Source organism: Moschus berezovskii, chromosome 24 (assembly GCF_049115385.1).
Source record: "Moschus berezovskii isolate FMDL1 chromosome 24, NW_MosBer_1.0, whole genome shotgun sequence".
Classification (NCBI taxonomy): Eukaryota; Metazoa; Chordata; class Mammalia; order Artiodactyla; family Moschidae; genus Moschus; species Moschus berezovskii.
Genome location: NC_142483.1, coordinates 44,541,157 through 44,555,078, shown reverse-complemented (window position 1 = coordinate 44,555,078; position 13,922 = coordinate 44,541,157). Strand labels below are relative to the sequence as shown.

The 13,922-nt window shown below is 46.4% G+C and overlaps 1 protein-coding gene across 1 annotated transcript; it reads left to right on the top strand.

The window, feature by feature from the left end:
- The first annotated feature begins 4,636 nt into the window (after positions 1–4,636).
- On the top strand, positions 4,637–13,846 carry RPUSD3 (RNA pseudouridine synthase D3). Its single transcript, XM_055414427.2, has 9 exons — positions 4,637–4,784; positions 5,074–5,213; positions 6,370–6,414; positions 6,537–6,636; positions 7,437–7,544; positions 7,625–7,709; positions 7,934–8,057; positions 11,975–12,114; positions 13,167–13,846. Exons 1-9 carry the CDS (start codon positions 4,684–4,686, stop codon positions 13,356–13,358), a joined length of 1,035 nt encoding a protein of 344 aa, XP_055270402.1. The 5' UTR covers positions 4,637–4,683; the 3' UTR covers positions 13,359–13,846.
- Positions 13,847–13,922: the final 76 nt, after the last annotated feature.

Below are 13,922 nucleotides of genomic sequence, written 5' to 3'. Positions count from 1 at the left end.
TAAACCTGCACACCTACAGTCAATTAATCTCTAACAAAGGAAGTAAGAATATACAATGGAGAAAAGACAGCGTCTTCATTAAGTGGTGCTAGGAAAACTAGACAGCTCCATGTAAAAGAACAAAATCAGAGCATTCTCTAATACTATACCCAAAAGTCAACTCAAAATGGATTAAAGACCCAGATGTAAGATTGGACATTATAAAACTTCTAGAGAACACAGACAAAACACTCCTTGACATAAAACACAGCAATATTTTCTTTGGCTCCATCTCCTAGAGTAACGAAAATAAAAGCAAAAATAAACAAATGGGACCTAATAAAACTCAAAAGCTTTTGCACAGCAAAGGAAACAATAAACAAAATGAAAAGACAACCTCTGGAATGGGAGAAAATATTTGCAAACAATGAGGCCAACAAGGGCTTAACCTCCAAAATATACAAACAGTTCATACAGCTCAACATGAAAAAAAAAAAATAGATGAGATCTAAACAAACATTTCCCCAAAGAAGACATACATATGGCGAATAGGCACATGAAAAGATCCTCAACATCGCTAACTATTAGAGAAATGCAAATCAAAAATACAATGAGGTATCACTTCACACCAGTCAGAACAGCCATCATCAAAAAGTTTACAAATATAAATGCTGGAGAGAGTATAGAGAAAAGGGAACCCCCCCTACACTGTTGGTGGGAATGTAAATTGTGCAGCCATTATGGAGAACAGTATGGAGGTTTCCTTACTAAGGGCTTCCCTGGTAGCTCAGTTGGTAAAGAATCTGCCTGCAATGCAGGAGACCCCAGTTTGATTCCTGGGTCAGGAAGATCCGCTGAAGAAGGGATAGGCTACCCACTCCAGTATTCTTGGGCTTCCCTTGTGGCTCAGCTGATAAAGAATCTGCCTGCAACACAGAAGTGCTGGGTTCGATCCCTGGATTGGGAAGATCCCCTGAAAAGGCAAAGGCTACCCACTCTGGTACTCTGGCCTGGAGAATTCCATGGACTGTACAGTTTATGGGGTCACAAAGAGTTGGACACGACTGAGCAACTTTCACTTCACTTCACTTTAAAAAACTAAAAATAAAGTTACCATATCATCCAGCAATCCCACTTGGTCATACATCTGGAAAAGATAGATAATTTGAAAAGATACGTGGACCCCTATGTTCATAAAAGCACTGTTTACAATAGCCAAGGGATGGAAGCAACCTAAGTAACTATCAGTAGAGGAATGGATAAAGATGCAGTATATACATAAAATGGAATACTACTCGGCCATAAAAAAGGATGAAATAATGCCATTTGCAGCAACATGGATGGACCTAGAGATGACCATACTAAGTGAAGTAAGTCAGACAGAGAAAAACAAATGTTATGATATCACTTATATGTGAAATCTAAAAACATAACATAAATGAACTTATTTACAAAACAGAAACAGGTCTACAGGCATGGAAAACACACTTATGGACTTTTCTGGTGATCCAGTGTTTAAGAATCCACCTGCCAATGCAGGGGACATGGGCTGGAATCTGGTTCAGGAAGATTCCACAGGCTAGGGGCAACTAAGCCCCTGTGCCACAACTACTGAGCTAGCCCTCTAGAGACCAAAAGCTGAAACTACCCTACAGCCTGTGCCCTGCAACAAAAGAAGACATCGCAGTTAGAATATCTTGCACCGCAACTAGAGAAAGATGGCATACAGCAACAAAGACCCAGTGTAGCCAAAAATAAATAAATGAAATTTTAAAAAAGAAAAAGAAAACACATTTATGGTTAGGGTAAAGGCGGGAAGGGATAAATGCAAAGATACATATATACAGATATATAAAATAGATAAATGACAAGGTCCCACTGCACAGGGAACTATATTCAGTATCTTGTAATAACATATAATGTAAAAGAATCTGATATAATATCAGATATGTATTCTTCAAAATATATATAATTGAATAACTTTGCTGTACACCAGAATCTAACACAACACTGTAAATCAACTATGCTCTTGTGCTCAATTGTGTCCAAATCTTTGTGATCCTGTAGGCCCCAGAGGGCCCCCAGGCTCCTCTGTCCATGGCATTTTCCAGGCATGAAAACTGGAGTGGGTGGCCATTTCCTGCTCCAGGAGATCTTTTCCACTCAGGGATAGAACCCACGTCTCCTGCACTGGCAACCGGATTCTTTACCACTGAGTGACCTGGAAATCAACTATACTTCAATTTTTTTTTAAATTTTAAAAAAGAAGGGCTTTGACTGGGAGGATGGGATGAAGGCACTCTTCCAATTTCTCAATGTTACATTTTATTACAATCTTTGAAGTGTGTAAGTGGGACAGGACTAGTCAAGCTGCAATGCAACTCTCCATGGAAGCCTTCCCTACATTGCTAGACAGTTTTTCTTTCGTGTTCAGAACGCTCAATCTTAGGATTTCAAAATGCATTCTTGGGTAGCCACAAAGTATTAGTTTCTCAATGTAAGATGGCATTTTCAGTATTGGGCAACTCAAACAAGACAAGCGTGAAAGGCTAGGTTTGTAGGTGAATGTGCTTCAGTTTGTGTCTCTCAGATTCAAATACGTGTCATTTCTGACTAACTATAAGGCCTACCTGGGTTTATTAAATACTAAGACAAAGGCCTATGTTACCAAAGTTAAAGTGTAAAGGGTAATTTCTGGCAGCTGACCCATTCCCTGCAGCCAACCTATACCTTGCAGCCATGTGTAGGAGAAGCTGCCAGAGCTAGCAAAGAACATTTCTATTCTGGGCTTTCCTGCTCTTGCATTTATGGTTGGAGGGCTGGCTCAGTGCTATCCTGGGTCCATGGGGTGGGCCTTTGGCATGAGGCACGATGTTTACATCAGCACAGAAACTATTCCCTTTCGACTCTTGCTGAGGCTGTGGCCTCCCTGCTCTTCTTGTGAAGTTAGTCATAAACTGAGTTGGGCTGGGAGTGGCTAAAGGTTGGAATTTGTTCCAACTTACCTTCCTCCTGACCATCTGAGTTTCACATGTGAGTCTTAAATGGCCGATCACTGTTTCTTTGCACTGAGCCCTCTCAGCCTAGAGAAAATTAGGTTTCTTTCTTTCCTTCTGGAAGCTTAGAGATTAACGGAGTCACATCAGTTTTAGGCAGTGAACAGTAGAGGGCAGACTTTGATGAGGTTGGGGCGTGTGGAGGGAAAATTCTGAAGAGCAATGGAGCTCAAGCCTCAAGCAGGGCCAGGGGCCAGTCCAAGTAAGGGAATGGCCCTTCCTGGGGCCAAGCTGGGCCAGTGGAGGAGAGGTCTGCTTTCGGCAAAATAAGCTGTGTCCTGTCCCTCTGTCTTTATTCAGGCTGCAAATTATGAATGCACAGGAGATCTTTCAGAAGAGAGGTTCTAAAATACCGCGGGGCCTTTTGACACAGCACACTCATGTCTGAGCCCCAAACAAGATAAAATCACTTGCATCCTTGCCATATTTCTTGCCAGTCCTGTCTGAATTTGTGCAGATTTATTTAAAAATTTACTATTTAGGAACTTCCCCAGCAGTCCAGTGGTTAAAAGACTCCACACTTCCACTGCAGTGGGGTGTGTTTGATCTCCGCTCAGGGAACTAAGATCCTTCATGCCGTAGTGCCAAAGGAAAAAAAAAAGAAAACTTCTTGAACTGAATAAAAATGAAAATGCAACACATCAACTTAAAAATTATTTTTAAAAATTGACTACTTAAATCTTTGAATTAAAAAAATTAAGTTTCTTGAGGTATAATTTACATATAATTAAATCTACCCTTTTAAGGTATTTAGTTCAGTAAGTTTTTGGCAGATTTATACAGATACGTAATCACTGTATACCAAAAAGTTCCCTTATGCCCATTTTTAGTAGATTCTCATTCCCTCACCCACTCGAGCCCTTGTCACTGTCAACCACTGGCTTTTCCAAAAGGTCATGTAACTAAAATCAGTCTTTTAAAATCTTTTACTTCTACTTATTTTTATTATTTATTTATTTTTATGAATCATAGTCTTTTATATTTTGGCTTAGTTTTTTTTGTTGTTGTTTTGGCTATGTGCCTTGGCATGAGGGATCTTAGTTGCCTCTTTGTTAATCTGTTTCCGGTTCACAGATGCCAAGGAATAGCATAGAGTTAGCATTCAAAAAATGGTGAATGGGTGAATTTATGTCCTTATGCATCTAATCACAGGACAATTTGTTTACAGTTTTGAGATTTATTTTTACCTTTATAAATAATGCTGTAGTGAACCTGTTTCTGCCTTTGGCTTTTTTTTTTTTTCCCTTTTGATTACGCACCAGGCTGTATTCTTTGACGCAGGTTCACTGGACAAACGAGTGCGGATTTTGTTTTTTCCAATTTGCCTTACAAAATTGTGCACAGTGGCGGTTTGCTGTTTTTTTTAAGTCAAAAGACTCCAAAGAATTGCAACGAGGAGCAGAAAACCTGGCTTTGTCCTAAGACCGGTCCTCTAACCTGCAGTAAATACCTCCTCGGCTCTGTGCTTCGGTTTCCTCAAAATCATAGATCGTGAACTGCATTTCCTTCCCGGGTAAAAGCAAAGCCCCGCCTTCTCATCACTCGGAGCCTCGCTATTCCGATTGACAGTCAATCTGACCAATCAGCGTGCTGTGGGAGACCCCGGGGCAGCCCTTCCGGACACAAGCACACTGTCTTCGCTCCGGAGATGGGTGGCTGTCGGGTTTGGGGTCAGGCCTGGGGTGGCTGGCGGCGGGGTCTGTGGATCCGGGCAACGCCCACAGCCGCAGGCTTTGGCACCAAGGCCCGGTGATTACACAATCCCCGCCCCGCTTTGTGTAGAAGGGAGACTGGGGCCGGGGGAGGGTGTGTGCGGGATCTGGAGTTAGGGAGATATGGGTTCTAATTCATCTCTGCTGTGTGACCCTAAACTAGTCGTAATTGGGGCCAATAGAACCTGAGATTTCGGGAAGCTCAATCCAGGCTTCCTGAAGCATTCATAAGAAGCCGCAGGGTTTGGGAAGATGTGTGTGGAGATAAGATTGGGTGGCACCTCCGGAAGCCGTGATTCCCCTGTTATTTACGTAACCTTTCCCAGGCATCAGCTGCAACGTCGAGGCGCCAGCAAACCGTCGGATCCCCCAGGTGACCAGCCTTTCCCAGGACTGCTGAGACCAGAGACCTTCAGTCGGGAAGAACTGGTCGATGTATTGAGGGCGGCTGTGGTGGACCGTAAAGGTGAGGGGTGGGAGGGACAGGGGCCGAGAGACCCGGAAGGGGAGGAGTCTTCACCCGAGCCTTCTGAGGATCTGGTTCGGTACCTTACTAAAACCTGTGGGGTCAAATCCTGATTCTCCCACTCACGAACCTCACTAGCTGGGACCAGCCACATACTCTCTCTGCCTCAGCATCATGGGATACAGCTGTGGGGAGGGAGAATGTAAATAACCAGAGACCTTTGCACTAGTCTCAGTAAAATGTTAATATATTGAGGGACAAAACGGCCTTTGGAGTCATATTTAGCTCTGGAATCAGCTTGCTGTGTGACTTCAGGAAAATAACAATGTCTCTGCGCCTCAGTCTCCAGTGACTTACGAATTGTCTCAACTATTTAATTGCGCACAGGCTGTGTTCCAGGCACTGATCTAGAGCATGGCTGTCCAGTGCTGAATAAAATAAATATGGTTCCTGCCTTCAGGGAGACAACATTTCAGTGGGAGGAAATGATTAACCAGAAAATAAATGAAAAAAGTACTTAGTAGTGATCAGTCACGGAGAAGGCAATGGCACCCCACTCTAGTACTCCTGCCTGGAAAATCCCATGGATGGAGGAGCCTGGTAGGCTGCAGTCCATGGGGTCGCTAAGAGTCGGACACAACTGAGCGACTTCACTTTCACTTTTCACTTTCATCCATTGGAGAAGGAAATGGCAACCCACTCCAGTGTTCTTGCTTGGAGAATCCCAGGGACGGGGGAGCCTGGTGGGCTGCCGTCTATGGGGTCACACAGAGTCGGACATAACTGATGCGCCTTAGCAGCAGCAGCAGCAGTGATCAGTACTGTTAACAGCGATGGTAAGGCTCTGCAAGAAAGGAGCAGTCATTAGATTGGAGACTCAGGTCTTTTTGGTCTTTTTGTGATGATCACATTTGAGCCATGATGATACAAGGAGCAAGCCATGTGAAAATCTGAGACATGGAAAGCAACAAGTGCAAAGGTCCTGAGGTTGAGGCCGCACGCTGAGCATATGCAAGGTTCAGAAAGAAGTTCATTTCAGGGTGTGGTTGATAACTCCTGTATGAGAGTTGTACTGGGCCCACATGATGATACAAATTGAGAACGTCTTTGTAAACTGCTTTTGCTCTTGCTGACATTTATGTATTACATGTTTCAGGACCTCTGGTGACACTGAACAAGCCACAGGGTCTGCCAGTGACAGGTATGGGCAGGGAAAAGAGATGCAGTGAAAGGGGTTTTGATGTGTCTGAGAAAAGACAATATCGAAGAGAATGGATGTTGCCTCTGAGAGCAACTTGTACTCTTCCTTTTTTTTTCACCTAGGAAAACCAGGAGAGCTGACGTTGTTGTCAGTGCTGCCAGAACTGAGCCGGTCCCTGGGGCTCGGGGAGCAGGAGCTTCAGGTTGTCCGAGCATCTGGGAAGTAAGTGGTGGAGGTGATAGGAAGGTAGGAAGATGAGCATCTATTTGGGATGGGGGCAGAGCTACTTAGGAATAAACAGACATTTTCCACTGGCTGCTTTGGGATCACAGAGGTAGGAAACAAGGGAAAAGAGGGGGAAGTGGACAGATCTGGGTTCAAATCCTTATGCACAAACTGATCTTAGGTGTCACTGAGCCTTAGTGTTTTAATCATAAAACAGAACTCATAACATCTGTGCTCAGTGTATACTCACTTCTCCAGTCTAGTATTCAGAGCCAGCATCATTAACTGATCTGTGATACTCTTTCCTCTAATAGCCATCGTTAGAGATGGTGCTGGACATGAGATGTTTCTGCCATTCCACAAACTCATAAGTTTGTTTGTGGGGAATTGAGCCATTCCCTTCTCCAAGGGATCTTCCCAACCCAGGAATCAAACCCGGATCTCTGACATTACAGGCAGATTCTTTACCATCTGAGCCACCAGGGAAGCCCATTTAATAGCTAATATATATGAAATTCCTAGTAGCGTGCCTACTGGTAGAAAGTCAGCAGTTGGTGGTAATTGTTATGATGTTTGGCTCTGAGCTCCCTGGGAGCCAGGGCAAAATGAGAAACATGTTTAAGCTATGTACTCTTATTATCAAACACGGGGAAGACTTACTTGTTTCTCCAGAGGAGGTCTGCATTGGAGTCCAGATGTTACTCTTCGGCCTTCATCAGGTCCATGTTTCTTCCTCACGGTCTCCTTTTTTTGCGGGTGATCCCAGGGGATTTCTGTGATTTGTCTCCTTTCTCTAGGGAGGCCTCTGGGCTTGTGCTCCTTTCCAGTTGTCCCCAGACAGCAAGCCGCCTCCATAAGTTCTTCACTCACTCACAGAGAGCCAGGAGACCCACAGCCACCTACTGGTGAGAAGGGCTGGGAGGCTCCAGGGCAGCGGGGAGGTCGCAGCAAACAACTCTGTGACCTCCTCCTGCCTCTTTCTCAGTGCTGTCACTGATGGGATCCCAGTTACTTCTGAAGGGAAGATCCAAGCAGCTCTGAAACTGGAACACGTTGATGGGGTCAATCTCGTGAGTCAGGGTCTGGGTGGGGAAGAGGGGACCCTCAGACATACCCCCTCAAGAAGAGTCAAGGGTATAGATACGGGGTGGCTGGCCCTTCATTCCCCTAAAAAGGTGAGTGACCACTGCCTATACTGTGGCCCTTGTCCTCAGTCTGGTGGGAACAGGGAGGGTTTGGGGGCAGCTCCCAGGTATGTGTGAAGCTTGTTCACTCTTGGGGGCTGACACCACAGGTTGTTCCAGTGCAGTCCCCAACCCGAAAGGACATCATGGAAGGTGTCAAGAGGACCCTTAGCCACTTCCGTGTGGTTGCCACGGGCTCTGGCTGTGCTCTGGTCCAGCTGCAGCCACTGACAGGTGGGTCTGGAGCCCCAGCCAGACTTGACAAACTGTATTTGGTTGGGGAGGCAGGGAATGGGAGGAAGGTGGTAGTTTCAGTGCCGGCCTGGGGAGTCTTTGATGGACTGTAAGTCCATTCTAAAGGAGATCAACCCTGGATGTTCATTGGAGGGACTGATGCTAAAGCTGAAACTGCAATACTTTGGCCACCTCATGCGACGAGTTGACTCACTGGAAAAGACTGTGATGCTGGGAAAGGCTGGGGGCGGGAGGAGAAGGGGACGATGGAGAATGAGATGGCTGGATGGCATCACCGACTCTATGGACATGAATTTGAGTGTACTCCGGGGGTTGGTGATGGACAGGGAGGCCTGGCGTGCTGTGATTCATGGGGTCGCGGAGAGTCGGACACGACTGAGCGACTGAACTGAACTGAACTGAACTGAAGGGTGTATGTGACCAGCTCCACCTGGAGGGGGCAGTGCTTCTCCTGTCAGTCTGATGGTCACCCCTTTGCAACTCACCTATTTTTTTTCTTACTGCTCTCAGCATCTTCTCTTCACCTTTGATGTTCTCTAGTTTCACTGTGATGAATCGAGGTGTGTGGGTTTAATTTCTCAGGATTCAGTGTGTTGGCTGAATCTGAAGATTAACCTGTTTAATTCATCCTGAAAAGTTCTTCAAATGCGCCTCTTGCATCCTCCCTTTGAATTCCTGATAGCATCTGAGTTTCTCATTCACCTGCTATGTCTCAACTTTTCTTCCACATTTTTGATGTCTTTATCTTTGCTGCATTCTGGGTAATTTTCAGATGTACCTTCCAGATGAGTAATTTTCTCTTCAGTTGGATCTAACCTGCTAGTTTACCCTACCCATTGATTGTATTGTTTACATCTACAAATTCAAGTTGGTTGTTTTACAAATACAGATGGCCTTTTAAAAAATAAGGCATCTGTTTTTTTCTTTCATGTCAAACGTTTAATTTGCATAATGCTTTTAACAAAAATAGCCTCCCCCCAAAAAATTTTAAAACATTTATTTACACTCTTTGGTCTTCAAAAGTTGTGAGTGTTCCTATCGAACAGTCAGGCAGCCAGGGCTGCCCATGTGCAGGTAGCTCTGATACAGACCAGCCCATATTGTCTCTGCTGAGGTGTGGGCCCTGGCAGGACTGCACCCAGCAAGGAAGCAGTACTTTCCTCCAGTCACCACAAAGGCACAAGTCAGCCTGAAAATCGTGACTCAGTCCTGCCAACTGCAAGGTAAATGAACTTTTAGAATACTTCTAGACTTATTGCCTGCATTTTTTTTTAAGATTGGTTTATTTTTGGTTTTTGGCTGTGGTGGGTCCTTGCTGCTGCACATGGGCTTCTGTTGCACAGAGGGCAAGCCTCTGTTTGTTGTGGTGGGCGAGTTTCTCATTACGGTGGCTTCTCGTTGCAGAGCAACATGGGCTCCAGTTGCAGCTCAGTAGTTGTGGCACACAAGCTTACTTGCTCTGCTGCATGAGGGATCTTCCTTGACCAGGAACCTGTGTCCATTGCATTACAAGGCAGATTCTTAACCCCTGGACCACCAGGGAAGCCCTTGCCTGCATTTTTTTAACCAATGTTTTGCTCATTCTTATTAAATCAGTCTTTTTTTTTTTTGGCTGCATGGCATGGCTTGAGGGATAGTTCCGTGACCAGGGATTAAACCTGGGCCCACGGAAGTGGAAAAGCAGAGTCCTAACCACTGGATCTCCAGGGAACTCCCAAAGTCCTAACATTTTTGTCTAGACTGCAATAAAGCTAATGAGAACAGTATTCAAACCCAATAAAGCATAATGCTAAAATCTCAGATCTCAAAGGGTATTCAAGTTATTACACATCTAACCACCTTTACTGCACATACCGTGGACCACCACCCTGCCTTTCTGATTTAAAGTTTTATGTGCTCACCAACTGCTGTGGTCCATCCTGTGGTTTTCTTTTTCACACCAGTCCGTAAAGGTGACCAACAGCCACTGACTCAAGGTTTTCCAAGAGTTAAATGACCTGGTCAGTCTTCAGATTGCTTCATGCCTTCTCTTGCTGATCTGTCAGCTTTTTCTTTACCTATAAATCCAAAATGGCCAAGAACACACATCAACTGAAGGTCCGTGCTCTGGGCAAGCCTCTTTGTTGATGGCTTCCTTCCCTGTGCTTGTTGTCCATCCATTCTCCTAGCCTTGAACCCAATTAGCGATGGCATCTGTTTTTTTCTCTCATTACTTGTTCTTGTCTGTCTTTACTCATTTAAAGCACACGTATATGGTGTTTCTGGAATTCTTTTGTCTGAGATTCTAAGGGTCTAATTCTGTTGTGATTTCTGCAGACTTTCTCCCCTTGGTGGAATGTCTCCTTATTGCTCTGTGGTTCAGGTTGTGCTGGGTCTTCATCTGTGGAAATCCTTTACTGCCTCATTGGCGGTGGGGACTTGCGAGGTTCTGCCTTGCTTCTGCTGAGTGGGCTCACATCATTGCTTCAGGACCTAGAGATTAACACCTCAGTTGGAGTGATACCGATCACTCAAGTAGTATTAGAACCCCAAGCCTGTGTGAGAGCAGCTCACAGTAGGGAATTCATCTTCATTCTGCTCATTCATACCTACAGAGCTCATCTGCCTTCCTTGGTGGCTGACTTTTTCTCCTAGTCCACCCTTGCAGGGAAGATGTAGCCTCTCAGATTTCACTTGGGCACCACCACCTCATCCCTGGCTCCTTGTCACTACTTAAACCCAAGCCCCCTTGGCCCCAAGATTGGAAATAGCCCTAGAAGAGGTGAAATGTGCTCTGGATTTGTTTTCTTTTTGTATTTTCATCCAGGGGACTTTACTTTCCCCTGTGTCCAGCTGTATATTTAAAAGGATGATTGTTACAGTTTTCCAGTGTTTCTAGATGCTTAATAAAAGATGGGTTTTTAGATTATCCAGTCCACCATACTGCCAGACATGAAAGTAGATGGGACAGCTCCCTCCTGGGTTTGAATCCCAGTCTGTGGTGGGCTGGTTACTTCTTGAGCTGCGGTTTTCCTGTCTATAAGGTGGAATGATCCTAAGTCTCACATTATAGGGTTTTCAGGAGTATTAATAAATTTACATAATATGTGAACCATTTCAAACCCATTACGTTTCCCCAAAACAAGTTCAAGTTGGTGTCACCCAAAAGAGCAATTTAATGATACATATAACTTAGAAGTTCAGGCTTGTGCACTCTCTGGGGCCCACCAGCCACAATTAATGAGCCTCTGTGCTGCAACTATTGAAGCTGTCGCCCCTTTGAGCCAGCAAGTCGCAAATACCGAGCCTGCATGCTGCAGCTCCTGAAAGCCTGCACACCCTAAAACTCGTGCTTCACAACAGAAGCCACCGCAATGAGAAGCCCATACACCACAACTAGAGAGTAGCCCCCACTCGCCACAACTAGAGAAAGCCCGCGTGCGGCAATGAAGACCCAGTGCAGCCAAAAGAAAAAAAATAGTTCGGGCTTGGCTGCATCCAGGCTTGGAGGATGTCATCAGAAAGCCATTTCTCCCTCTCTTTCCACCTCCCGCGTGCTGGCTTCTTCCTCCCATAGGAGCAGCAGCTGTCCCCCATGGAGGCAGAGATGCAGGTGCTCCAGCAGCTCCAGGCTCACTCCACAGCAGGAAAGAGTGCTCTTCATTCACAGAAGCATCACAAAAAAATCAGGGTTGTGTCTCTTCATGGATGAGTCCCGCAAGGCTGGTGGCTTGACAGCTCTGCCTGCCCCGAGCTCACTCCAGAGGCTGGGGTGGTAGTGTCCACCTCACTGAAACCACACCATCTGAGAATGGGGGTGGCACTACCCCAGAGCAAAGTGGGTGGGGCGCGGCAGTACTTGGTGGGACAGAATGAACTGCTTGCCTGCTATCTGTCCCATCTCTCCTGTCTTCTAGTGTTTCCCAGCCAGCTACAGGCACACATGGCCCTGCAGCTCTGCCCTGTGCTTGGGGATCACACATACTCTGCCCGCGTGGGCACTGTCCTCGGCCAGCGCTTTCTTCTGCCAGTCGAGAGCACCAAGGCCCAAAGACAGGTACCCAAGCCCACCTGCCTGCGGCCTTCTGGGGTGGACTGGGACTTGTGGGGGTGGAGGGATGGATCGCATCTCCAGACATCAGCTACGCAACTTGGGCTTCCAAAGCTACCAGTAGCCCTGTCTTGCTGTGTGGCCCTAAGTGACACCCTCTCTTATGGGTCCCTTCTGTTCAATAAGGAAATCAAACCAGCTGATTTCTAAAGGTCCTTCTAAGTCTGCCATTCTGTAACGGGTGTAAGAGGTTGTGTATTCTGGTAACACTATCTGCTTTAACAGAAAAACCTCAAGTACCAGAGTATTAACACAACAATTTCCTTCTGTGTGAAGTCCAGTTAATGGGATGGGGTAGGGGCAGGCTTTGCTCCAAACAAGTCACTTTGGGGGGGCCCCTAGTTGCTGCCATGTGGTCAGCAGAGGAGACAGGGCAGGTTTGTGGGGCACGGGGATTGGTTTCTCTGGCCAGGTCAGGAAGCGGGACACATACTCAACACTCCTGTTGCGCTGAGTTGGTCTCAGTCACAGCCTCCCCAACCTGCAGGAGGTGCTGGGGAATGCTGTTTAGCAAAATGTCTAGGAAGCTGATTTGGTGACACCTAGCTGGTCAGACCGGAGAAGGCAATGGCAAGCCACTCCAGTACTCTTGCCTAGAAAACCCATGGATGGAGGAGCCTGGTAGGCTGCAGTCTTTGGGGTCGCTAAGGGTCAGACACGACTGAGCGACTTCACTTTCACTTTTCACTTTCACACATTGGAGAAGGAAATGGCAACCCACTCCAGTGTTCTTGCCTGGAGAATCCCAGGGACGGCGGAGCCTGGTGGGCTGCCATCTATGGGGTTGCACAGAGTCGGACACGACTGAAGCGACTTAGCAGCAGCAGCTGGTCTATGCTATAGTGTGAGTGTTTGTGTGAGTGTGAAGGTATTTACATGTGCAGAGGCATGCACCACACGGATGCAGAGGGAGGATAAAGTATTCGCCTCGCTCCTGTTTTGCTGCGCACTGCTTGGAACTCACCTGGCTGAATACTGACGCATCTCTTCGCCCCCAGGTCCTGTATGAAGCCCTCCTCAGCCGCCTCTGCCTGACCCCCTCCCAGGCTGCCCGGCTGCCCCTGCACCTCCATTTGCACTGTCTTCACCTCCCAGGTGCCAGGCCCAGGGACCCACCCATTGAGCTTCTGGCTCCTCTGCCCTCTTACTTCTCCAGGACCCTGCAGTGCCTGGGGCTCCACTACCAATAGTCCTGCTAGAAAGCGGTTGGGGTGGGAGGCGGATGGGCTGCAGTCAGGCCCAAGAAGAGTGTGGTCAGTGCTCAGCATGCAGTCAGGCCACCGTGTAAGATGCTGGGCGCTCTAGTGGGATAGACCTGAGATCGCATCCTAAGGCCATTTGCTATGTGGTGTTGGGCAAATGACCTTACCTTTCTGGGCTTGAAATAATAAAAGTATCTACCTCACAGGATCGTTTTCAGGATTTGCTGAGAAAGAAAATGTTTATCATGGACTGTGCTTTCTGCCGAGTTCAATATGTGGTCTTTATGTTTGGCTGTTTCTGGTCCAATTCTAGCTGAGAGAAAATGTTGAGTTTTTTTTCTTTAATTTGTGCTAAAATACATTTCGTAGACTTTACCATCTTCACTGTTCTTAAGTGTATAGTTCAGTGGCATTAAGTACATTCACACGGTGGTGCAACCATCTTCTGCATCCAACTCCCGAACTTTCTCATCCACCCAAACTAAAACTCCGTTTTCATTAAACACCAAATGCCCATCCCCTACCCATCTCAGCCCCGGTAGGCACTGTTCT